This window comes from Carassius auratus, chromosome 4, assembly GCF_003368295.1.
Source record: "Carassius auratus strain Wakin chromosome 4, ASM336829v1, whole genome shotgun sequence".
NCBI lineage: Eukaryota > Metazoa > Chordata > Actinopteri > Cypriniformes > Cyprinidae > Carassius > Carassius auratus.
This window is the reverse complement of record NC_039246.1, coordinates 21,872,275-21,899,818: the sequence shown is the minus strand read 5'-3', so window position 1 is coordinate 21,899,818 and position 27,544 is coordinate 21,872,275. Positions and strand designations below refer to the sequence as shown.

General features: G+C 39.3%; 1 protein-coding gene across 5 annotated transcripts in view; it reads right to left on the bottom strand.

Moving 5' to 3' along the window:
* The window catches only part of LOC113062556 (ankyrin repeat and sterile alpha motif domain-containing protein 1B), a 124,002-nt gene that overhangs the window by 36,803 nt on the left and 59,655 nt on the right, over nucleotides 1-27,544 (bottom strand). For 4 of the 5 annotated variants that reach the window (XM_026232504.1, XM_026232481.1, XM_026232488.1 and 1 more), the window contains exons 12-16: nucleotides 14,900-15,546; nucleotides 12,797-12,869; nucleotides 10,418-10,524; nucleotides 3,155-3,253; nucleotides 1,474-1,626 (exon numbers count right to left, since the gene is read on the bottom strand). In XM_026232504.1, the coding sequence (XP_026088289.1) occupies nucleotides 1,474-1,626; nucleotides 3,155-3,253; nucleotides 10,418-10,524; nucleotides 12,797-12,869; nucleotides 14,900-15,546 (1,079 nt within the window). Of the gene's footprint in view, nucleotides 1-1,473; nucleotides 1,627-3,154; nucleotides 3,254-10,417; nucleotides 11,401-12,796; nucleotides 12,870-14,899; nucleotides 15,547-27,544 lie in introns of those variants that run through there. The other variant, XM_026232512.1, reaches the window with a different exon arrangement.

The window sequence follows — 27,544 nt, the reverse complement described above, 5'->3', positions numbered from 1 at the left end:
ATATGGCTTCAGAAAACTTATAAAGAGTATGATACTTTTTTGTCCATTTTTTGAGCTTGACAGCTGCAGTTTGCATCAGTGTCTATTATATCGAAAAGCAGCATTAACATTCTTCTAAACTTCGCTTTTTGCATTCCACAGAAAGAAAACAAACGATTAGAACAACAGTTTGAGAAAAAAAGATTTGACAAAATGTTCGATTTAACTTTTAAAGTCAAGTACTTATTTACCATACCACAATCATAAAATGCAAAACTTCCTATATGTACAGTGGCGTTAAGCAACATTCTGCTAACATCAGAAAAAAAAAAAAAAAAAAAAAAAATCTCTAACAAAAAATTTTGCTTAATGTATCCATTCAAAACTATAAAACCAATAATTCCTTACTCTGGCTCCCTCTTGTGGCCAAACCATGGGTTTATTCCCATTGCAGCATTTCAGTTACTTTCCACAGTGAGTAGGTGTGTGTGTTTTTTTTTTTTTTTTTTTGAGAGAGCTAAAGAAATCACATCCCACATTATTATATAATCTGCTCATTCCTTTTCTCTTTCCCTCCCTCGGCTGAAAGTGAGTGAAATTAGCATACGTGAGGCTGTAATTAGAGTCATTTAACACCATATCTGTTAAAGCAACACATCACGTGATCTCACTGTCATCAAACATCCCATCTATCTTTATCAAACACGGGAAAAAATCCAGCAAGCATTCACTATTTCTGTTTAACCACATGGGCTGCAGGAATAACTATTGAATTACAGGTTAAAAAAAAGCCTTTATTTGGCTGATAAACTCCAGAGAGATCAATCGATTGCATCAATAGCAGTCTGCAGACATTTAGAAAGTTAAAATAGGCTACTTCCCAAACATGCAGGCTACGCTCAAAAACAGATCAAGTTGCCCTGAAATTTCTTCTTGTTTAGTGTCATACCAGAGATGCTACTATTATATCTGTGGTTTCGCTGCAGTCGAAAGCAAGACAGATCGGACAGGATTGTTTATCAAACAAACACAATTACAGGCAAGATTCAGAGCCAGCCGAAACTCTATTATGACAAATCGGCCAATAGGATGTCAGAACGATGTCTCAACCTCTGGTTGTCATTTCAAAGGTCCTCTAGCAAATCTTGTTTCAAAAGACAGCTTCATTCCAACAGCACTAACACAACAATAACAGAATATATGGCTAAATACACTGTGTGTGTGTGTTTAAATACAGGGTTCACACATTCACATAACATATATATATATGTGTGTGAAGTCATTTTACACTGAGTGCAATAAAATATTATTATACAGTAATATATAATCAAAACATTTAAGATTTATTCACAATTTCCCCAGTTATGTTTTTTATTTTATTTCCCTGATATTTCACTTGACTGTAAACCTTCCAATTCAAACCCAAATTAATCTTTTAGAACTCAGTTTCATCAGAACTTCAGAAGACAGGAAGTGAGGTAAAGCAGGACTTACATTAATGAGCTCGATCTCCCAGATCTTCTTGACCAGCTCCATGGAGGTGTAGCCGTTGATGAGGAAAGACTTGGTATAGTCTCCCAGCTCCAGAGACTCCAGCCATTCTGCCACTGAGGTGGGGTTATTTCCATCGTAACCGATGGGCCGCACCTTAAACATAGAAACAACTGTTAAACTACCACATCAGTAACAAATCCAGAGGCTGGACACAGTTTGGGTTATAAATGAAGAGGTCTAGCATGTTGTTATTCTGTGCTGGAAACACCTGCTGGGACTCCTAGCATGAATTTCCATTCTGGTCCACATTGATTTGGCGCTGGTCTAGCCGATAAATAGGAGACAGACAAGCTAACAAAACAAAACTGTGTTGTATTCCTAGGGAATAATTCCCATATTTACTGATAAAATAACATACAGTATATTGAAAACACAGGCCTTGGATAAAAGCATCTGCCAAATGCATAAATATAAATGCAGACAGAGAGAAGCTATCAGCTAAAACAGAGTTTGAAAGCGCTGACTGCAGACTAAAAGTTGAGTTTTATATGAGTCCTCATATCTCTCTCTTACACACATACCATTTCCTGTCCTTAATCTTAAATTCTACTTCTTTTTAAAGCAATAATTTTCATTTTGATCCTAAAATGAAAGTTCTGTCATCATCTACTTATCCATATAATGTAACTTAATAGACATCAGGTCCGATGAGCTTGAGTTGATTATAGTGAAAAAAGAAAGTGACTTTAATTGGATCTTTTCTTCCTAAAAAGCTATTACATGTCTTCAGAAGACATTTACTGGAGCCCAAATCCACATTCACTTTTCTAATGTGGAAATGAGCAACAAGAACATTCTTCAAAATATCTTTGTTTGTGTGTTACACAGAAAAAATAAGTCACGTAAGTTTTTAACAAATTGAGGATGAATAAATGATGAAAGAATTTTAATTTTTTTGGCTGAACTATCCCTCTAAACTCTCCCCATTCGGCTCATGTTTGAGGTTTTCACATCTGTTTGAATAAAAGCGTGTTTGCACATTAGTGTGTGTGTGTGTGTGTGTGTGTGTGTGTGTTCTTTCTATCTTATCAAAACACAACCATTCCCCTCTGCTGTGTCCTTTCAGAGATTGTGAAGGAGAAAGGGAGTGCAAGGTTGTTTGGGACACAAATGAGATTTATTTGACGTGGGGTCTCCTGCACAAACGCACACACTCAATGCCAGAAGCTTTGCTGGATTACTCTAGAGGGGGTCTTAAATGGACTATTCTTAGGGGAGGGTGCATCCTGGGAAGTGTGTGTGATAAATGTGGATACCATGAAACCTCATTTGGTAATGAAATCCATGACACACGTATCACGTATAATATTTCATTACAGTGTTCTTCAGTTCAGTGTCTTTGTGTGACACTGATGTCAGTGATGCTCCCATCAGGATTGCCTGACCGTAACTTATCAACCTTTTATGTGTGAGCTAGTACATTTGCAATAACCGGGAAGTGAAGCCCGAGTTTATCATCTTTAGAGCTTCACAGCCACTGGTTACTATTTGCTGGCGCTCAAAACTGTTAGAAAGAACATTTTTAATTACAAATTTGCTTCCAAACGCATTGTTAGCTGATATTTTTGGAGCTGAAAGCAGCCTGTGGGAGCCCTACGACGTCCCCGATGTCTGTACTCACCCTGGGGAGCAGGCGAATAGCCTGAAGAAATCGCTGTCTGTGGGCAGAGTTTAAAATCCCGATCTCTAGCAGGTCCTGGTCCTCCACGACATTACTACCCTACAGTAAAAAAAAGAAAAAGAAAATTTGTACTAGTGTAAAGGTTCAACAATAACATCTGTTTAAGTAGTTACAAAACATACAAATATTAATGATAATAAAAACAAATAATAACAATAATAGCAATAATAATGCAAATTAATAAACAAACAAACAAAAAAAATAAAAATAAAATGCTGTAATATTTTGGAACACTTTGGAATTGGGTTCACTGCAACAATGACACCTGTTGAAGTAGTAACAAAAGAATCAAACAAATAATCTTAATAAATGTATCATCATTTTTTCTTGGACAGAATCCATCTCATTTACATTGACACATAATAAATAAGGCAAAAGAGACAATTTGCTCTAATTAAAAAATTGGCCTCTTCAGATCACATGAGCAACACAATCAGGAGATCCACAACTTGATGTGCACAGGTGAACAAAAACACATGCTGTCTCACACACAGACACACTATTAAGCAACTGCTGTTTCATGCTGGGTTTCACCTTTAATGACCTTTCAGTTACTCCAATCAGAACAAATCAACCTCCGATCCAACAGGGCCAGAGATCTGAAAAAACGCTCTATTCCTAACAAACACACACACACACACACACACACACACGCGGTTCTTTCCCCATAGGATTAATAGTATCTAAGTGATTTCCCCATCTACCAAAAAACATAACAAAAACAGAGATACACATGGAAACATAAGGTGAAAGTGATGTGTCTACCATTTCACAAAGCTGGATAACCTTGATGATCCCACTCAAGTAAAAAATGTGACCCTGGAGCACAAAACCAGTCTTACTGTAAGTCGCTGGAATATATTTGTAGCAATAGCCAAAAATACATTGAATGGGTCAAAATGATCGATTTTTCTTTTATGCCTAAAATCATTAGGATATTAAGTAAAGATCATGTTCCATGAAGACAAGTTTCCTACTGTTAATATAGCAAAACTTAATTTCTGATTAGTAATGTGCATTGCTAAGAACTTCATTTGGACAACTTTAAAGACGATTTTCTCAATATTTAGATTTTATTTTGTATTTTTGCAACCTCAGATTCCAGATTATCAAATAGTTGTATCTCTGCCAAATATTGTCAGATCCGAACAAACTACACCCCAACGGAAAGCTTATTTATTCAGTTTGTGTTTATATTGATGTATAATTTACCTTTATGACAGTTTTTCTAGTCCATGGTCACATATATAGCTGATGAAATCACTTCAGAGCACCAGCATCTGCTCCATTCACCGCACTACAATCCACACCACAATACTGGCATGCCGAGTAGAGTTAGATTGATTGCAGGTGTCCCAAGACATTACTAATCAGTCACAGCACAGACCTGCTGGAAGCACACTGCTTGCTGCTCACTGCATACTGCCTGCTATTTTCTTTTTAATAGCACAGTATGAATTGCAAGAGTATTATACTTCATTGCTGTCACATTACACTGCATGTTTAATTCAGCAAGTGGCATTAAGTTTTCATCATGTAAATGAATACACATTTAATCCAAGCTTGTGTAAAAATGTCTGAACTCTTAGCAGTTTGGTCAAATAATGGGTCAAGAAAATGATGTTTGAATTGAAATTACAGTTGATAATTCCAGGTCATTTGCAATACAAAGGTCAAGTTGAGACCACTGCATTTTGAATATGTTTAAAAACATTGAATGTATTTAAATCAATGCAACCTTTCATTGTTTAGCCCTTAAAAGAGAAATAATCTGCATTCTTTTAACTGTTTGAATGCAGATGTGTTAAACATTATTATTAGTAAACCACAAAAATAGTTGTGTAACCAATCCATCAGTCAAACAAAACAAAAAAACAAAACAAAATAAAACGCCTGTGTTTCATAAACACCAGTGAAGGAATTCACGCAATCGGAAACTGTGTGGCTATGTGATGCCACAAAAAGTAATCTGTGTAGAACTTCACATTTCTTAAAAAAAAAAAAACATTCATTTGCAATAAACTGCCACAACCCATTCTCATCAACCAGTCTGTCAATCACCACCAAACTTTCTCTAAAAGGTCTTCAAGTAGGGAAAAGTGTCCACTATAAAACGTCTTGATCACATTTCTTTTAATAAAATCAAAATGCAAATGACTAAAATAATACCACAGTGTGATTGTAGTATCATTCCAACAGTGTGAAGGTGAAAGAATATAACAGCTCATGAAACAACAGCATCTCAAACCCTCATAGCAAGTTCAGAGTAAGATAAATGACCAGCCCCATGACGCGAAATTGTTCATCTCAAAACTCCCTGAAGTCCTGAAGTGAGGCACCGCTCTCATCTCTCCGGCACTTAACTCACTCTGAGGAAATTCTGCTGCCTGGCTCTTTCAGACTGAATGAACTGTTAAAATGTTTCTTTTAAAATGACACATTGGTTCCAACTAAATGTTTCGGGCCAGTGCCGTATTCACGCTCTTCCTAATACCAAGGGAACAAGTGACTACCCACTGCAGTCCATCTTATATACAGTATATATCTGCTTCAACATTCAAGCAGAGGAACTTTACAAGCCCCACACATCAGAAAGAAGCTGCAGACCTCAATCTAATATTAATTGTATCTGAAGGCCTTTCAGAAGCTCCATCCTACAGAGACCAGAGAAACAGGGATTGTGTGTCTTTGTGGCTCATCCAGATGTCCCATTCATCCGGAGGAGATGCTTTTGTTAGAAGCACAAAATTACATAGTAATGAACTGCTGACTGGACTGAAACACTAAAGGTGATGGGTGCAATTTATTTTGCATTTTAAAACACTTATCCAAGTTTAATGTGCAGAGACAACACTGAACCATTGCCATGAGTTTGGGGCAGGATTATATGTTTGTCTGACCAATGTGTCAAAATGGGTCAAAAGTTTGGGAGGCTTATATATAATTGTTTTCTGTACACAAGACTGAAAAGGGAGCAAAGTGACATCATTGGTACCTTTAGTCTTCAGTGACAGCATTGGGAAATGTTTAGGATCCATTAACACACATTTCCACTGAATCACTGGGTCAGTACGATTTTTAAAAGAAGTCTATTAAGTTCATCAAATAACTGCTTTTCTTTTTAATGCAATTTATTCCTGTTATGGCAAAGCTAAATTTTCAGCAGTCCAGTCTTCAGTGTCACATGATCCTTCAGATATCATTCCAATATGCTGATCTGGTGCTCGAGAAATATTTCTCATTATCAATGTTGAAGCAGTTGTGCATGATACTTTTTTTTTTTTTCTTTTTCCAAATTGTTTGATGAATAAAAAAAGGTTAAAAGAACAACATATATATATATATATATATATATATATATATATATATATATATATATATGTGTGTATATATTATAAAAAACAGCCCAACTGCTCTTTGAAGAAGCCTTTAGAGTGCAGTTATAAGCCCCTAAAATTCTAAATACTGGGGCCAAACGCCCTTGTTTGAGATTTTGTCTCATATTTACAGTATCATATTAGTTTAGCAATATCACACAAGCAACGAGTGCACTATCACACAAGTGTCCCAAGTAGCATAAGTGATATCGATTTTATACAACAGTTCAATAAATAAGAACTTAATACTATGTATTTTAGACACAGTATTGTTTTATTTTCCCTCAGTTATTTATCTACACAAATAATACCAATTAAAGCCACAGCAGAACTGTTGTGCATCTCCCAGCAACACACAATTTCTGAATGAATCCGCTGTATGAATGAATCAGGCGAACCAATGATTCAATGGCCCATTCATAAAGACAGAATTTACTTAATTACTGAATAATTCTGCCATTTGAACAATCAAATTAATGACTCAATGACTTATTCATTTACTGCCACCTACTGGCAGTTTTAGTTTCTTATTTCCAGAGTATCATTTAACTAAATAATAATTTCATATTTACATGAAAATTTAAGAAATCTGAAAATAACTTATAAAATTTTTTATTAAAGCGATAGTTCACCCAAAAAAACAAAAAACAAACAAACAACAAATATCTGCTTTTCTCATGTAGCACAAAATGGCTTTAAATGATCTTTTGTGGGTAATTTCACAGCTAAATTTAATTTGTGATTACTATGTAATTTATTATTTTAATTCATCAGTAATCACCACAGTGTGTAATTAATTAGATTCCAAATTTTAATAGACTGACAGCCCTAATTTTTGAACAATGTAAATGTCTTAACTGTCATGTTTGACCAGCTGAATGCATCATTGCTGGATAAAACTATTAATGCCTTTTAAAAACTCTTACTAAACTGTAACTTTTGGATGGCAGTGTATAAATAGTACATTTGTCATTAATTTTAGCTCTTTCCAAAAAAAAAAAAAAAAAAAAAAAACACAACAACAAAAAACATTTGGCTAATGTGAGCTTATAAAACACAATCCTATATAAAAGCTATTTATTCAATTCAAAATCCTTATGTGACATCTTTCTCTCATTGTTTGCACCTGTACAGAAAGCCCTTATTTAGAGATGGTTAGGCTTGTATTATACTAATATCTAACCACAGGCACACACATTCCTGCTTTAGAATAACTGGTATTCATCAATATTATAACCAAAACAATGTCATGCTACTGCACAAGTTGTGAATCTTTAGCATGAAACCAGTGTAGAACTGTGAGCAATTATTAATGAATGAGAACCAGCGTGACAATGTTTATAAATAGAGTTTTGATTGTCGTACCTCTTGGATAAGGTCATGTTCAGTATTTTCTATTGCTTGCAGTCAAAGCTGTCAATGTGGGCACTACGATCGGTGCTGACAAATCAACACTGGCTTCGGGAGGTTTTTAACACCCTTTAAAAAAAACTGCTCTGCGGGGAAACAGCGGAATCCATTTCCTTGAGAACATTTAGGAAGGGAACAAAGATTTCATAAAATATTCTATAGTTAAACTACTCTGTACTCTATTCTTTGCTCTCTGCTGTTGCCTCGGCAACCACAGGAATGGATGCAGGTCAGAGCTGGAGGAGGATAATCAGCATGAGCAACTAAACACTCGCAAAACGACTCATTACACACACAAACGTATGCATGAGCATCCGATTCAGTCACACAATGTATAGGATTTAGTCGCAGCTCCATTACCCATCAGCTCAGTGCAGTTTATACCTGCATGCATGGACTACAGTTCCCATGAGTCTGTGGCTCACCTGGAAACGTCACCTGCTTTTGTAACTGAATCATTCAGAATAAATGCGTCCTTCTGAAAAGCAACAGATACTTTAAGCAAAGCAGCAGTAGTTGTGAAATCATGTCTTTCGGTAGAGCCACAGTCTGCACCAAATACATTAGAAGTCTAAAAGCGTAGAGCTTTACACTGCAAGAGAACAAAGCATTGAATCACTGTATCTACTTAAAGACACTGTTCTAGAAGCTTGCAGGATGAAACTAGTGATCTTAATAGTACATTAAAAACAGCAAGATCACTTGAGTGTTTCTTAATATTGTACACTTAATCAGTATTTGTGTCCTGCTTTCAAATCTTACACTTAATTAACTGACATAGTCCAATAGTCCATCCAAAAATGACAATTTTGGCATCATTTACTCACCCTCATGTAGTTTACTCCCCAACCTGTACGAGTTTCTTTATGTTGAACACAAAAGAAGATATTTTAAAGAACCAAACAGTTGTTGGTCCCCACTGAGCTCTACAGTAGGGAAAGAAATACTATAGAAGTCAATGGGAACCATCAACTGTTTCATTATAGCATTCTTCAAAATATCTTCTTTTATGTTAAAAATAAGAAACTCTTAGAGGTTTGGAACAATAATTTTTGTTTTTGGGTGAACTATCTCTTTAATTCCAGACATATTCTTGAAAATTAGTTTCTCTTACTACTCTGGCCATTTTTTTCCTTCTAAATTCTATTAGATTTACACTTAAAACAAATAAACAATTTGCTAAAGGAGTATTAAATATATTCAGGATATATTATCTGAAAACAAGCTTTAATATCAGTTTGACTCTCATTTATGTGGGTTTAAGTACATTTCTAGTACAAAAAAAGACAAAAATACTGATTAAGAAACAAATGTTTGCAGAATACTGTTTGTTTTACACTGACCACTGTGCGTGTGTTACAAGTGTTAAAAAAATTAGTTAATGGGTCACTGATGACAACTTGTGTAGTTTTCAGTGCACTTTCAGTTCATCATTGCACTACCCTGTGGAAAAACAGTATAACATTGCTTCTTAAGAAGAACGATTTCTTTGGCCTACCAGCAATTATTATTACTCTTTGGCCGACCGTGCTTGTCGACCAGCTCAAGCAGTGAAATACACTATTCTGATCCATCAGTTATACAGCATAAACAAACACCTAAGCCTGGGATGATTTTTACTTGTTATCAAAAATGCGCAGGCAGCATTGATCGACTCTTCCCCGGAAACATCATCTTCCAACTTGCCCCTTCATCTCTACAGGTGCTCCAAAACAACTATGATTGCTTTGGTAGTTGAAGATGTATTGCCTTAACACTCTCTTCCCCAAACACACAGCAACACAAACCAGGCAAAGCATTCATGCATCTGAACACACCCACGGTGGACATGTTTTCTGCTTTGTCAGAAGAGTGACGTTAACCACGTGTTTGAATGCAATGCATCAATGAGTACCCTTGCAGCACTGCATGAAACAAAGAATGTTCAATATTATATGCAATTTTAAATGTATTCAAATTTGTATCATTTACTCTATTTCTATAACATGCAGTTTTTTGTTCAATTTCTATTTTCCTATAATTTAGTTCTGTTACAGAACACCCAGTTACTAAAACTTCTGTAATCTTCTAAACTAGACATGTTAGATCAAATATTTATAATGAAAATGTATAATTAATTAAATCTCGTTGCGTTCCAAAGTTCCCAAAGTGCTGATATGGTAGTGCAGACAGGAAACATAAACTCACGTGAGAAACATAACAATATTCAAGGAAATATTGTGTGATGTAACAGAAGATTTAGATACTGGACGTCTCACATAATCAAAGAACAGCTCACCTGAGAACACAAACACTCAAGTACACATGCAAACCCACACCACCCACAACAAGCAACTGATGACTAATGAAAAAAAGACACACTCGGAAAACTGGCCGCAGGGAAAGACAGAGATGGAAGTGTGAAGGAGACACTCACCATAAACTGAACGTTGTCGAAGCCGTTAGACAGCAGGTGGTTTTCGTACTGCACGAGACCGATGTTGTCCAGCCACTGTCCCACGGACTGGACGGGGCAGCGGGGGCCTATCAAGGGGTGCAGAGGGAGGCGTTTGAGAAGTGAGTAGCCATCCACCCGGTAACAGCGACAGTCCGGCTGTGAGAGCTGGCACTGCCACATCATGTTCCGTGCAAAGTGACTGTCAAACGAACCCGCCATGCACAACAAGCCACGGAGAGCGCGAGTGGAAACGGGAGAGACAGAAAGAATGAGAAAAAGGAGGTAGGAAAGCGATTTCAAGGGACAGAAGAAAGTAATGTTCAGAAGGCAGCTGAGAGAGGGAGGAAAACAGAAAGTGAGAGCAAATTAGAAGAAGAGGGTCCTCTCGGGAGAGTGAGCGTTAGGGTCCGTGCTGGTGGAGAAGTACGCCTGCTGTGGAGGTAGACATGCTGAAGGCTCCCAATTACATCCACAAGAGAGGCGAGAGAGATGCGGATTACCAACACTGTGCTGCTCGACTTGTGTCTCAATGTGCGGAGAGTGCAGGCATGTGCGTGTGCGTGTGCGTGTGTGTGTGTGCGTTTGCGCGTCCTGGAGGGGACAAGCGAGTGTGCTCGCGAAAGAGGATAGGAATGACAGTGTGCAGCTTGCTTGGTAGATTTCTGTTTCTCCAGCACTCCCACACTCATTTGTATGCCTCTGCATCCTGTGCCACTGTGCGCTCTCTCTCTCCCTCCCTCTCGGTCTCTCCTTCTCCCTCCCTTCTTTCCACTAGCTGTACCTCACATTGCCGATAATAGCCATCAGAACAACCCCAGCCTCTTTGTCTGAGTGCAGAAGCTGCTGTTGCTCCCTCCCAAATGTACACACACTCTGTGGGCGTCTGTGAGCACTGGTGGAATGGCTACACAAATGGGCTTTCTGTGGACAGAAAAATGAGGGAGCGCTGCAGAGGAGAGGAGAGGCAAAAGTATAGGAGAAGCAAGGAATGGAGAGGAGACAGGAGGAGAGGAGACAAAAGAAAAGGTGAAAGGAGGAATCAGGAGGGTTAAGATGAGAGGAGATTAAACAATTAGATGCAAGAAGAAAAAGGGGCAATTGAGGTGGCGAGGAAAGAAAAACAAAGATAGAGAAGGAGAGGTAAAGTGGAGGTGCTGAAAAAAAAAACGGTGCAGAGTCAAGAGGAAGTGATGAAAGTAGGGAAAACAGGCAAAAGGTGAGAGGACGGGTGAGGGGAGATGTGGGAGAGATGGAGGAATAAAAGGAGAGAAGAGAGAGAGGCAAGAGGAGAGGAGGCAAGAGGAAAGCAACATCAGATGGTCCAAATGAGAGGAGAGAATGGGGGAGGTTTGAGTAAAGGCAAATAATGCAAGGGACAGGAAAAGAGGTGAAATGAGCAGAAAGAATGACAGGAAAATAGGGAAGAAAAGATGAGAGGAGAGGCTACAGCACAGGGGACAGGATAGCCATGAGATAATTACTGGAGAGGAGGCGACAACAGACAAGAGGAGAGCCCAAAGGAGAAAAGAGAGGACAGAAGGTGAGAAGAGAGGCAAAAGAGAGGTTGGGATTAGAAAAGAGGTGAGAGGAGAGAAGAGAAAAGAAGAGGAGAGGAGCAAAGTAGGCAAAAGTAGAGGAGGAGAAAAGAAAGCATTAGAAGAGACAAAATGAGGTCAAAGGAGAATAGAGGAGGAAAGAGGAGACAAAATCAAAGTCAAAAGGAGTTAAGAGGAAAGAGGGAGAGAGAAGAGAGGAAGGGATGGGAGAAACAAGAGAAGAGGCAAAGGGAGAAGGGAGAGGAGGCAAGAGTAGAGGGAAAAGGAGAGGATGTGAGATGAGAGAATGAGAGAAGAGTCGGAAGAAGAGCAAAAACAGGAGATGAGGTAAGGGGACAATATTATTGTCTTCATTATTAGCTCTAGCGATTTGATTTTCACAATTTTTCGCTATTGATCATCGCTGAGAGAATCTTAGTACACTGATCTCCAGTCAAGGAGATGCTCCTTTCGCTCCCACTGCGAACAAAAAACTGTCCCAAGACCAGTGCTTAGAGTCTAAACTCTCCATCCACTTCTTGTCCCCCTGCTCTCATTATGACTACAGGAAGAGCACAGTGACGAGAGGAGAGCACACCGTAACCATGGATACACCTCAAAAAGCTCCCCGTTTATGAACGGGTCTTTGACACTACTGAAGGAAACCCTCCCGTCTCACAGTGCCGCACACTTCACAGCCGGTAGTTATTATTCATATCATGCCATGAGCTCCCTATAGTTATGGATATATGTTAAACGTAGTGGGATGACTGCCTATATGAATCAACAACACACACACACAGACACACACACACACACAAACCTGAGTGATCCTCCGTAATCCCCTCCAACTCTGTGCCAATTCCAGCACCTATGGAGCTCATAATCTTGTCAATCTGTGGAGAGGAAAAGACAGAGATGAATTGCATGTTTGCATAACAAAAGGCCCTCATCCCTATTTTTATGTCCTTATTCCATGGCATTTCCCTACAGGCTTCTCCTCATTGCTCTTTTCCCGCAAACCCACTTTCAGTTTTTCTTAAATGTCAGTAATTGCGCTCCAAAACCTCTTAATTGTTTGGTAAAAGCTGAGGGAGGAATGGGAATTTTGGGAAGGCCATTTATCACGATCAGCTTCTTTGAGAACGTGTCAGTTCGGAGAGAGCTGGGAGAGGGTTTTTTTGATGAATGTCTCCTCATTAAAATGACAGTGATGTTCAGAGCGAAGAAAGTGTCGTTTCACATCCGTAAAGCTGAACACCTGCGTTCAAAGGACAGCCCTTCTCTGTCTCCCAGCGGGCCGTGTTTTTACTCCAAAGAGAAAGCCGGATGCAGAACTCTCCCCTCTCCTCTTTGATCAGTTATTTCTAATAAATGTTCTCTTCTGAAGATCCTGACAGCTGGGTGAGGCTGGGAAAGAAAATGCTGTGACACATTAAATTTATTTAGTTTGGAGATTTAGTCGTCATATGAAGCGGGAAGCCTCTGTGTGTCTAAACAGAAGCACTGACCTGAAAGAGAGTTCACTTTTAAAGAAGAATTCAGAGAGGAGGAGGAAATCTGAGACGGACAAAATCTCTTTTATCATCTGTGCTTTGTTCATTTGATCGCTAATGAAATGTAGCTATAACATAAATCTCTCAAGACACCTGCCTAAGATGTCCGGGTCATATTTTTTATGTTATTTTATTGATACTTTACGCTTAGAGGGAGTTTGATTGACAGGTGATCTGACCAATCATAACGCAGAATCTGCCATTTTTGTCTGACAATCAAACCAGTCAGGAGAGTAAAATTTGAACTTGAAAAATGATGTGTATTGACGTCTTTCCATGGTTGAAACAAGATACCTTCTGATGTTCATTCATGTTTATTTCATGCTATAACTAGTAAAGAGGAAGAGAGGATCGGTTGACATGCTGATTGAACTAAGGCATTACACATTAAAGAGCCATAAAATGGTATTTATTGATTGAATTAAAAAAAAAGAAGACCATTTTAAAGCCATGACTGTTTTATACCTAAAGTAACCTGCTCTATCTTGTCTTTCGGTGTGTTGTCAGATGCCTCTTTTCTCTATGATGTATTTTTCATTAAGTGAGAACAGGATGTGTGGCGTGAGAGCGGCAAGGCTTGACAGACATTGCAGTAACGAAGGGGTCTTTGTGAAGAGTCAATTAAGCACATTGTCCACACAAAAATCTCTCACTACCGTAAAAAAAAAAAAAAAAAAAAAAAAAAAATTATATATATATAATTAGGACAAAAATAATAGAACAGGATTTGTAATTAAACTATAATTTGAAAACCATTTATCAAAATATTTTTATGATGTTAAATCAAATGACAATCAAAAAACAAACAAATTCTTTATATAAAAAAGTTAAGTCTAGACACATTACGATAATGAGAATTTTGGCTTAAATGTGCTTAATTGTAATGAAAATAAATTATTAAATACTGTTTTCTTTTTTTGCAGACAATAGCTTCTTATCTATTATTTTAATTATGACCTAGACATGTTTTTGTTTTGCTTTATCAGTACATTCAGTATAATTAGGATGTCATTATTCAAAGGCACTTCCTCCATTAATTAACTGATTGCTTGACTTTTATATGCTACAGTACATTACCTTGGATAAAAGCTGCCCTAGTGAAAAACAGATCACCGTCAGAGCAAAACAGAAGAGAAAATCGTGTCCCGGGCCTATCATTACACATATTTAGTATAATAAAGAAACACATTAAAAATCATTTAGCTGCCATGACAACATTGTTGAATAATTTAGGCTTCCTGGTGAAAGGGCATGATTTTGCATCACACATCAAAAACATTCGCCGAGCAGTCAGCTTGGTTACTTCAAGCTAAGTGAATTAATTAAGTGGAAATGATTCTGCAATTAGCTGGTAATTAAAACGTTATTACCTCTTCCCACTCTGCTGTAAAGGAGGGGGTTCTCTCTAGTCTGTTGGGGCTGCTTTTACCGGGGCTGTTCTGCCCCCTGGCACTCCACTGCTCCTCCTCGATAGGAGACACGGCCACCAAGTTTGAGTCTGATTTGGAGAAATTTCTGGACAGCTGAAGGTCTAAAACATTTTTAGGCATGGACCTCATCCTCCCAAGAGTGCAGGCTCTTTCCTCGTAGCCGGTATTGCTGCTTGCTGGGCTAGAGCCGCCTGTGCTTTTGCTCCGGACCTCCCCGTTGCTCACATGCACCCCGGTGCTCTTGTTGCCTGATTCAGTGAGAGTTACCGGGCCCTGGTTGACCCGGGTGTGAAAAATCGTCCTGTAGACTATCTGCGGTTTTGGTTCTTTCTGGGTCTTCAGGGCAGACGCCTCGCTGCCGGTGCGAGGAAATGGGGGCGGGTACTCAGGAGCTCTGAGAAAATTCCCGTGCCGGAGCGGAGGCTCAGGAACACTGAACTTTCGCACTTTTCCGTAGAGTTGATAAGGGTTGTCAGGGGATTCACAGGCAGGAGACGAGCCGTGGAGGAGGCCGGCGAACTGCTCGGGAACGTGGCTATTTCTCCGGTCGTCTCGCTCTATGCACTCCTTCTGGTGCGCTGCCTCATCTGCAAGGGGAAAAAAAGAGGTGTTGGAATCAGTAAAATCAAATTCACACACATGAATAACAGCATAAACAAACCATCTACAACATGACGAACACAGTAGAACCACTTTGAGTCTCTTTGAGTGTCTGGAGTGTCCCCCTTTACACAAAAAGGACACAAATTTGTCGTCGCTCTGTACTCCAGAAACTATAAGTGGGCCTCTGTTGTATATATAAATATATGTATATATGTCATTCGGTTGACTAGCTGTGTTGAGACAAGCCTCAAATGAACGCCTGAGGCTAGGGGCAAGCCAATCTGTTCACTGGGGTGAGAGAGACCCTTTTCTTGTCCTCCTCTTGTTCCCCACGGCCCCACCAAGAATTGTCTCTTGCACTGCCCTATGTAAAAGAAGCCCAAGACCCCTTCACTAAAGAGCTCTTAAAAGCATCTGTCCTCAGGCAGCGTGTGATCTGTAGTGTAACTGAGGACAGATGTCGGTTCACCGAGGTCACTGGGTTTATTCAGGTCTTGAATAAGATGAGCGTTGTCTATATTAATTATTAGGCTATGATGTTTGAATTCCAGTTGGGGCGTCTGCATTTATCAAGATGTAGGTGTTCTTCCTGTTTCTCAGAAGAAAAAAAAATATTCTATGCAGTCATGAGCATATGAGGTTTTTGAGGTTGTTTTCTCTTTAAAAAAAAGTAAACAAATAACAATAATTGCTAGATATTTAGATACTTAGATACAGAAGAAAATATGAATGGTCCTTGCAAGTGGATCAAACAGATGGTTTTAATGTCCATTAGGATAAAAACTGTTAATTAAACTGTAAATTTATAAAAGTAATAGCACACCTACCCTTAATAAGTCATAGAACTTGAGGTATTATTTATATCTGTAGAACAAAATATGCTGGACATGTTATGCATCTGAATACAGCACAGTCTGTGTGAATGCCCTAACCTTTAAGTATGAGAAACAGTAATAGGTCATGCTTATTAGCACAACTAACTAGGTCACTGTGAAATCTGCCATTTTTTGGGAATTTTGAGTTAAATCATTTTGATTTACATAATGTAATATTGTTTATTTGTCTAATTGATATTCAAAAGTATTTTAAATTAACCAAAATTATGCTAAAATTACCATGATTTTGTCAGTGGAAGTGTAGAATTACATAGCAAGGTACTTCTTCTACAAATATAAATTCCTCTGGTCTAACCATAACTGTAATAATCAAAGCATTGCATGTGTGCGCACACACACACACACACACACACACACACACACACACACACACACACACACACACACACACACACACAGAACACACACATACACACACACACACACACACATATATTGGTACATCCAGCTTTGATCCTGTCCAGACAGTCACACGAGTTGCCTTTTATCTCTTTGCACATAACGCAGAATAATCAACTGAACAGAACGCTCTGCTAAAGGCCAAAATAACCACCAGAATTGAGGAATCTGAAAGGAACACAGAGAAAGCTGCTATTTTTATTTTGCATCAAAAAAGCGTTGATCTTGCATAAAGCTCATAGCACAAATAAACAAGACTAAATGGAAAGAGCAAATTCAGCTTTGATGAATAACTAAAACAGCTCTCAAAATGCATTTCTGGTCTCACCCTAACTCCACACATCCTCAAAACAGGCTCTGAACAAGTGTTTTTAAACCTCATTAAAACATGCGCCTATAAAGCAACAGACTCGTGGCATGTAATATAAATCGCAGGACCACATTCAAATGTACTACATCGCCTATCTCATATCAAGTGAAAAGGCAGCGCTCCGAGTGATAAATACGGGTGTGGACTGTGGAAGACATGCAATGCTTAAACGGTTTTTGATGTGTACACCAGATTGGACTCCAGCAGTCAGATTTACTGAACATAGAGAGACTCGATGCTAAACAGGATATCAATATCTATAACACTCGGGTGGGAGACATCAGAGCTCAATGCTGCCTCATAACTGCCCCAAAAAATAAGAATTTTTGGAATCATTCACTCACTATTCACTTTTATGGACACTTGAAGCTAGATAACTCCAGTTCCATAATAGCATGGAAAAGAGTGACTGGTTAATTTTTTTAAATGTCTTCTTTTATGTCCCATGGAAGAAAGAAAGTCATATGGGTTTGGAGCGATATGAGGTTGATTAAATGATGACTGAAACAATCCTTTAAAGTCTCAGATTTGCTTAAGACCCTGAAAAGAGAGGATAGTGTTTTACAAAAGGGCTCGTGCCAGTTTTGATTATATAGAGTGAAAGGACCGTAAGTTAAACGTCATGATGATTTCATCCATTGAGAGAGAGACAGAAACAACATGAGCTATCATAACACGAGTAAAGGTCACTGGCATCTCAGACAAAACACAGAGCGGCCTTGACCGTCCACCACTACAGAAAAAACTCACACTGAAAAGGATCAAAAGAAAAAAATGGTAGATTGACTCTTCATTTGTCTACAGACACTGTGTTTACATTAGAAAAAAGTGTCATGGCATCGACTGTTCCAATCTCATTTCCACTATTTTTCCATTAAAACCTCCTCCGCCCTCTTTACCCCATAAAAAATATGCAAATGAGCCTCCCAAAACAACAATTTGATGCAGACAGTCTCAAAATTCTAAATCTGAATTAGGTGTTATATCAGTGTAAGTAGTTTAAGAACAAACTGTGTTTGATTCAAATTAAAGACTTAAAAAAAAAGCATACAGTGAAGTTGCATGTTAAAGAAAAAATTAGGGTATTCACCAGACTCACAGCAAGGCAGAAGTGGATAACCATCTACAGTATAGAAACCACTCAACACACCTACACAGCCATAGTGGAAAGTTCACTTCAGTTTCTGGGAAACAGATCAAATAAAATGTACAATTTATGGGTAATATAAAGGTGTGAGTGCTCCGAGATCTTTGCCATTACTGAGAGAGATGTGTCACCAAACTATGAGAGGTATCGGGGAAAGAGATTGTTTTGTGTGTGTGGGTTTTAACGTTTTCTGGGAAATTTAATCTGTGCAGTTATTTTTGAAAATGTCTGAAGTGCTTTGATTTCTGAGATTGGAGATTTCATAATAAAACAAAAATACAAATAAAATAAAAACACGAAATTAAATGAAGTAAAATTAAATAAAACAAAAACTACATTATCTCTATAGTTTAATACAGAATTAAATGTAACAAAATTTGCATTGATGTATTTTAGTGTGTCCCCCTTATAGTGTCTAATATCTGTAGCTTTTTCCAAATACCTCTCAGGTGAGATCAATGTCTGCAACCGCAACAGGTGACATCCGGTAGTCATGGAAACAGCACAGTGGCTTCCTAAAATCATGGGCTCAAAGCTGTTGGTCTTCAGAAGGGAAAGAGGAAACAGAGGAAGCAAGAAGACAGACAGAAAGAAAGAAAGCGATCTAGTGCAGATTGACTGCGGCACCATCTGAACTGACCCACAGGGCAAAGTATCAGAGAGATCTCAGCAGAAGTGCTCAAGTCTTATCTGAGCACAGCAGAGGGTGCATCAAAAGCTCACACAGGGTACAAAAGGCTGTTCCGGGGTCAGCGGGAGGAAATCTATCCCGCAGCACAGTGTCTGAACTCTTCCCGCGTAATTAGATCGCTTGGGTTACTTGTCGTAATTTATGAAGACACATATGAGAAGCTCGAGGTTTGAGGCGAAAACAGTGGGGCAGAGATCATGCCCTGATAAAAAACAATCTATCCCGTTTAATTTGATGGACTGACAGGCCATGTATTCAACAAAAAAGCAGAGAATAGCTGCAAAAAGCAATTGAATAACAGCGGTGGCCAATTTCTCAGGTTTAAAAGGATTTCTGAACAAAAAATAAAACGAATCCATTTATTACGTTTCAAACTACAAAAGAAGTATTATTAAAGACTGAAAATTACTCTTTTACTACATATCTTAATACTATAAAGCCTACAGTATCATATTAAATACAGATTTCCTGTTATTAGAAATTTGCTGAAGACTCTGTTAAAGATTTAATTCAGGATCCATACATTATTATTTTTTAATTAAAAATAATTTAAAAAAGTATCACATATGATACAACAGGAGAAACATTTATTTATACATCTCTCAATTATCATTGTCATTACCCGACCAAAATAAAAAGTACAGAGCTCAGTGTTCAGTGGCCTGCATCTGGGTGTGGCTTAATATGTTAAATATTATCTTACTAAGAAATATTATTGGGAGATATGGAGTGACAACTGATATTTATATGCAGTTTTGTGTAAATAGACTACTATACTGTTAAAGATTCAGATATCATTTATTCACATTAATTTTTGGCATGTACATATCAGCAAATATCTTTTCGCAGTTTTGGGCTTTGAAGTTATGGGGTCAATATTAAGGCATTGATTATTATTAAGGTATGCGCTCCATATTCTCCTATATCATACTATAAGTGCCTTAAAAGACTAATGTATCAAATATGACAACATGAATGCAAATTGTTGTTTAAATGCAAAATAAATAAAAATAAACAATAAAAAGGACTATTATTTCATGTCAGGCTTTACAAGGTTAACTCTCATTTGCACTTACACATATTCAAACTTGATACATCCAGAGTGACTCGAACCAGAATGATACATCCTATTTAACATACTTAAACCCAAATGAGATTTGAGAGAGATTTTCAGAATATAGAGCTTAAGTCATATATGGACCACTTGCTGTTTTGAAGGCAAGGTAAATGAGGAGCTAAGTTTGATTTCAGGTGACTAGACCGCTGGGGTCTAAGAGCAAATTACGGGGTCTTGTCAAGATGATGGGCTTACACTGCTGTATTTCTGACTCACTAGTGCGAAAAGCTCCTCCAGAACATGCAGTAAACAGCAGGGAGGGAAACATCAGCCAGAGTGAGTGATATAACAGGAGCTGCAGTGCATGCTGGGCCACCAGTGAAGAGCAAATCTGAAGCCCGACAGGGGTTAAATTAAAAAGAGTGGATATTCTTTAAAAAAGTTGTGAATCTTCCCTCCCTCCATTAAACATTTCCATGGAGAACCATCCATGGTTAAAAATACTACATACTGCAATACAGCTACACCACCTACCTCCATCTAAAAAAGCTCTACTCATTCTTACCTTTGCAGGATGGGTATGAAGCAGTAAAACAGCTAGCAAAACTTTCCCGGAGAAGGATCTTGTGAGGAATGAGAATCCTACCTCTAAGGTCACACTCTCACACCTTTTTTACATGTAGTTTTTCATTCTCAAAGATCTGATAGGGTCACTGTTGCACCACACAGCATTTCAGTGATGTTTCTGTGTGCACACACACTCACACACGCTCATCTGTGCACACACTTGATCACACTGTCATGTCTTGTCATGTCACAGCTTTGGAGAGAAACTGATAGATGAGTATTCTGCACGTACTGTATGTATTTGTGAACTGACATAAGTGAACACCGTGTGTTGAAGTTCTCTGTCTATTCATAATCAGGGTGGGGTTGTAGACGCAAAAGGAGGTACTGATGGAGAACAGTTGAAAAAGAGCAGAATAGGCTGAGCCTCTTAGAAACACACACACACACACACACTGAGCTGATAGCTGTCTTTTCCAGTGGATTAAAGGCCACATGTTTAATTGCTTGTTAACAAATGTTTACTGCGCCGTATTGAACTGCACCCATTTCCTGCCAAAAATAGGGCCGGAGATCCAGCCAGACCTACAGCAGCTCACAGAGAGAGAGAGAAAGAAAGAGAGAAAAATGTATCTGTACCCAATGCTTTTTACATTTAATAATAAATATATGACTGTTATATTCCAATAGTGCAGAGAAAAATATTCTGAGTGCTGAACAAAAAAAAATATGATCAGATTTGTGATTTTCACCTACAGATCATAAAAAAAATGTTACACCGAAGGAGGGACATATAGAGACTTGAAAATCACAGGGTCATTGGGCTCTTTTGATTTGGGACAATAAAAAACACAATCACAACCAACCACAAAATCAATCTCTATGAAGTGTCAAAACGATCCTTTCCTCAATATACTGAAGTGTACTTACAATTTGAGGTTTGTTCATATCACTAACACTAGTATGAGCAATAGTAATAGTGATGCTATCAAACATCTCAACTCAAGCATTCGGCGTAAAATTCCAATAGCCCAAAAACTTACATAGTGACATTAACATAAATTAGCGCAAAAATGAGCTTGTGTAGCCTACAGACAGTCATAAAGCAGCGTTTATGAGCGAGAACGCAACATCAGCAGGGGTAAGTTAGGTTATGTTCACAGGCAAGGGTTCAGCATCACGTCTGGTACAATCTTATTTCATTTTCTGAGCTGTTCGTCTTTGACTCACTCTCAGGTATTAAAAGCCACAGAACAATATCAGACCTGTCTATGAGTCTCAGTCTCTCAGTTCTCATGGGCGGCATGGCACCATATACTATTCAATATACCCTTTCTTATACAGAATTGCCATGTATCTCTCTATATAGGCCCACAGGAATCATAAACAATTATGAAATATTGAATTCACTGTAGCTTTACCATTTGTCTCAAACTGCAGATCTCCCAGGCAACCAGAATCGACAAGTGCTGTGGGGTCTGCATGCTGTCAGAAGAGTGATGTGAGATTGGTGTTACATTAGAAACTACACCCTTTCAGATAATATGTGTGTGTGTGTGTGTGTGCGCGCGTGTGTGTATTGCAATTGCAAATATATTTGCGTGTGTGTTTATGGGTGGACAATAAAAACATCAATTTTTATCTAACCACTCAACACACAGAACTGTAATCTTTGAATCTCTGTGGGTGGCTGCACTACAGGGAACACGCACACACACACACACACACACACAGAGAGACCCTCTAATCAAACTCTCTTTAATGGAATGATGGTGTTTAATTATGTCACAGAGCCACGTTAGCACACGGAGTCATAAACACGAGTAGAGCGAACAATAATGCTTGCATGAGTTCATGGGCAAATACCAAAACACTCCATTAATACGGTGACGAGCGTAAGTGGTCCACCATCAGGTCAGTTTATAGTTCTTAGACATTTGAAGAACTCTATGAGGCAGTACAGAAAAAGATAGGACAGGACACCTTTCAATTAAGAGATACAATCAACTTGTTACAAACACGCCAGGTTCCACCTCCACACAATCAAAACGCACATCCTCACCGGAGTTCTAAATCACACCTACCTGATCCTCATCACGATCCCATCACCACAGCACCATAAAAGTCACACACACGCACTAAAGCATTGTCCGGTCACGTTCGTGACAAGATCATTCCTGTTTGCTTACTATAAGGACTAACTCCTTTTCTACTCTCTCCAGCGATTCTCCGAAGACCCAGTTCACAGTTCCCCGAGCTCTTAATAACATCACTGTGAAATTTCGTTACCCACCTCCCCTCGTCCCTGCTGCCTTGGAACATCTCCGTGGTGCCACTGTGTTTACCAAGTTGGACCTCCGCAGTGCTTACAACCTCATCCAGATACGTGAGGGGGACGAGTGGAAGAGCGCCTTCATCACCCTTACTGGTCACTACGAATATTGCATCATGCCGTATGGACTTGTTAACGCTCCCTCCGTATTCCAGGATTTCATCCACGAGGTGCTCCGGGATTTCCTCCACAAGTCCGTCTTGGTATATATCGATGATATCCTCATCTACTCCCGGAGCCTGGCAGAACATCAACGCCATGTTGCGGAGGTCCTGCAACACCTGAGGGACTACCAGCTCTACCTCAAGGCTGAAAAATATTCCTTACATCAGCCCTCAGTGCCCTCAGGGGAAGGTGAGCGCAGTCAAAATTGGCCCATTCCAACCTCCATCAAAGAATTGCAGCGTTTCCTTGGTTTTGCCAATTTCTACAGACGGTTTATACGTAACTTCAGTACCATCACCAGTCCTCTTACCAGTCTCCTCTGCCAGAAACCTATGTCTCTCTCCTGGACTCCTTCTGCCACAGAAGCTTTCCAAACCCTGAAAGAGGCCATTACGACCGCCCCACTCCTGGTCCATCCCGATAAGCCCTTTGTGGTAGAAGTGGACGCCTCAACCACCGGAGTGGGAGTGGTCCTGTCTCAGCAGCAGGGGAATCCCAGCCGCCTACATCCATGCACCTTCTTCTCCCAGAAACTCAACCCGGCGGAGGTAAATTACGACATAGGAAATTGGGAACTGCTGGCCATCAAACTAGCTCTGGAGGAATGGAGGCATTGGCTAGAGGGAGCCAAACACCCATTTCAGGTCCTCACTGACCATAAGAACCTAGAGTACCTTCGAGTAGCCAAGAGACTCAATCCCAGACAGGCCCGCTAGGCGTTATTCTTCACCCGCTTCCAATCACCATCTCGCCCAGGGGTGAAAACGTAAAGGCTGATGCCCTATCCAGATGCTACTCTTTCGAAGAGACATATCATTGTCTCTCCCATTACCTGGTCTTCTGAAACTCTTCCTCCAACCGAGCCTCCTACTAACACCCCAGGACACGGCGCATCCCACTCATCCACTCCACTCATAAGTCACTTAGCACTGGTCACCCGGGGGTCAATGAAACCCTCTCGTTGCTGAAGGAACGCTTCTAGTGGCCCAACATGGCCTCGGATGTCAAGAGGTACGTGAGTGGATGTACCAGCTGCGCCATGTCCAAAAGCCCTCGCCATCTACCATCTGGCAAGCTCCATCCTCTGCCCGTTCCTAATCGCCCGTGGTCACACCTAGGGGTGAATTTAATTACAGATCTCCTGCCTTCTGATAACAATACCTGTATTCTAGTCATTGTGGACAGATTTTCTAAATCCTGTCATCTTCTTCCTCTAAAGGGCCTACTGAATTACTGTTCAACCATGTCTTCAGGTACTTCGGCATTCCAGAAGATTTCGTATTGGACCGAGGCCCCCAGTTCATCTCCCGGGTATGGAAAGCCTTCCATTCCCTCCAAGGTGTGGCCATCAGCCTGTCTTCCGGATATCATCCTCAATCGAACGGGCAGATAGAAAGGAAGGTCCAGGAGATCGGACGCTTCCTCCATACGTTCTGTCACGGCCACCAGAACTCCTGGAACCAATTCCTGGGGTGGGCCGAGTATGCACAGAACTCCCTCCGCCAACCCACCACCGGACTCACTCCTTTCCAGTGCGTACTCGGCTACCAACCACCTCTATTCCCCTGGTCAGGTGAACCCTCGGATGTCCGCGCCATCGACTACTGGTTCGGGGAGAGCGAGAGGGTCTGGGACGGGACACACCACTGGGCACTTCGCAGACGCAGGACGACAGCCTGAGGCCCCTAACTATCAACCCGGTCAGAAGGTCTGGCTGTCTACCCAGGACATCCGCCTGCGTCTACCCTGCCGCAAGCTCAGTCCCAGATTCATTGGCCCATTCACCATCATCCTGCAGATCAATCCCGTCACTTATAATCTCCAGCTTCCCCCAGCTTCCTTACGAGTGATCCGTAACACAATTCATATAAGCAATATCTATTCTTATTTCAGACTAGTGGACCAATAATTATTTTTAAATAAAATGTATATATTATTATTTGTGTCATGATTTATTGATGATTAGTGGAAAATTACCAACAAAGTGTGATCTAAAAGTCTGAGCTAATATTGAAACTAGGAAATTCAGGCAAAGTTTAAAGTTTTAGGATTTTAAATAAATAAATAAAAATAATAATGATGATGATGATGATGATGATAAAGAAATACATCAGATTTATTTTTAAAAGGGCTGACAACATACAGAAGAAATATTTAAGATACTGTATAATTTGTATGGAGCCAATTAACTGTCCACTACAATTCGAAAGTTTTGGGTTGGTAAGACGTTTTAAAGTTTTTGAAGAAGTCTCTTTTGCTCACCAAGTAAATACAGTGATATTGTGAAATATTATTAACATTTAAATGAAATGTTTTTTATTGTAATATATTTTAAAATGTGATTTATTCCTGTGATGGAAAAGCAGAATTTTAGCAGCCATTACTCTAGTTGTCAGTGTCACATGATTCTTCAGAAATCAAGAAATAATGTTAAAAACAGCTGTGCATAACTGGACTGTTGATCAGTGGTCCAAAGTCCTATTTTCAGATAAAAGTTAATTTTGCATTTCATTTCGAAATCAAGGTCTGGAGTCTGAAGGAAGACTGGAAAGGCACAGAATCCAAGCTGCTTGAAATTCAATGAGAAAATACTCAGCGATGATTTGGGCAGCCGTGAAGTCTGCTGGTGTTGTTCCTTTGTATATTTTTCAATTCCAAAGCCAATGCAGCCATCTACCAATAGATTATGGAGCACTTTATGTTTCAAACTGCTGACAAGCTTTATAGAAATGCCTCTTTTCATTTTCCAGCAGGACATAGCACTTGACCACATTGCCAAATCCACTTCCAAGTGGTTTGCTGACCATGATATGACTGTGCTTGATTGGCCAGTCACATTTCTGGAGGTCCCCCAACATTGTACATTTTGCATGTCTCTTTAATCAAGCATACCTGATTCAGGTCATCAGCTCATTAGTGGAGACTGCTGGGGGGCCTCAAGGAACGTGGTTGGGAACTACCATATGGAATCTATGGGATATTTTAAAGAGAAAGATGAGAAGAAGTTGATCAAAAAATACAGATGAGCTGAAGGCTCAATAGTGCCTCAGCAGTGCCACAGGCTGATCACCTCCATGCCACACCACACTGATGCTGTCATTTGTGCTAAAGGAGCCCCGAACAAGTGATTGCATAAATGAACATAGTTTTTCTGTTTAGCAAATCCTATTTTTTGATTGATCTTAGGAAATATTCTAATATTTTGAGATACTGGATTTTTGACTTTCATGAGAATCATCAAAATGAAAGCAATTTTTTTTTTTTTGTTGAATTAAGTAAAAAAAATAATAATAATAATTTTCACAATATTAATTTTTTTTTAGATACACTTTTGTGTGTGTGTCTATATATATATATATCTCTCTTTGAGCCCTTAAGTTCAGAGTTGAGGCAGTCATTTAAAAAATCATCAAGGAAGCTACATTAATGTTACTGTATCATAATAATTTACTGCATAAATGTAAAAAAAAAAATGCTAAATGCATCAGTTGTACTATAAACAATACTGCAAATTAAATATTACATTATTGAATTCTTCCACCACCGATGAAATCACTGCCTAACTTTTCAGTTGGGTGGGGGTTAAGGATGCAGGTTATCATGCCTGGGACCAAAAATAGAACAACTCGACTGTATCTCGCAGCTAAATCTCACTCATCTCTCTGCACGGTTACAAAACATCACATCAATAACGCTTGCACCAAGCGCAGCTGGATAAAAATACACCACCTTTGGTAACCCAAAGCGATGAGAACTTGTCTTCTCCACACTCTCATCATGCCTCTGTCTATCTCACCATCTCTCTTGCACCTACTGTAGGGAAATGACAGAAACTTCATTTCATCACCTATGAAGGCACGGCATCAAAGAAACTCCAATGCGCTCCTCACTCAACACTAGTTGCCAAGGCAACAAATACAATGGACCTTATAAAGCTAATAAATAGTGAGGAGGAGGAAGATGAAAAAAAATGGGTTGAACGAAAGCATGAAAATGTGAGATCTATTACTGGAGCTGCAGAAAGAGGACTTCAATGCCTTTATTGTGATTTTGACTGTGATCCGCGACTTCAACCGTAGCCATACTTGGAATTCATGTCTTGGACTCTCAGAGGAGATGCTAACATGTGATTCCTGTGATGGCCCTTTTTTGTCTTCATATGCCAGCAGAATTTTTAAAAAGTACTGAATCGACTGAACGTACTGTGAGATCTCAATGTTGATAACCCAAAAATCTGCTTCTGTGCAAGGCAAAGAATCTCAGAACTTAATGTCACCAGATGAAACAAGTCCAATGAAACGCTACTATTACAAAGTCCTGCGACTGTGGGACACAGGACACGTTTATTAGGGCAGACC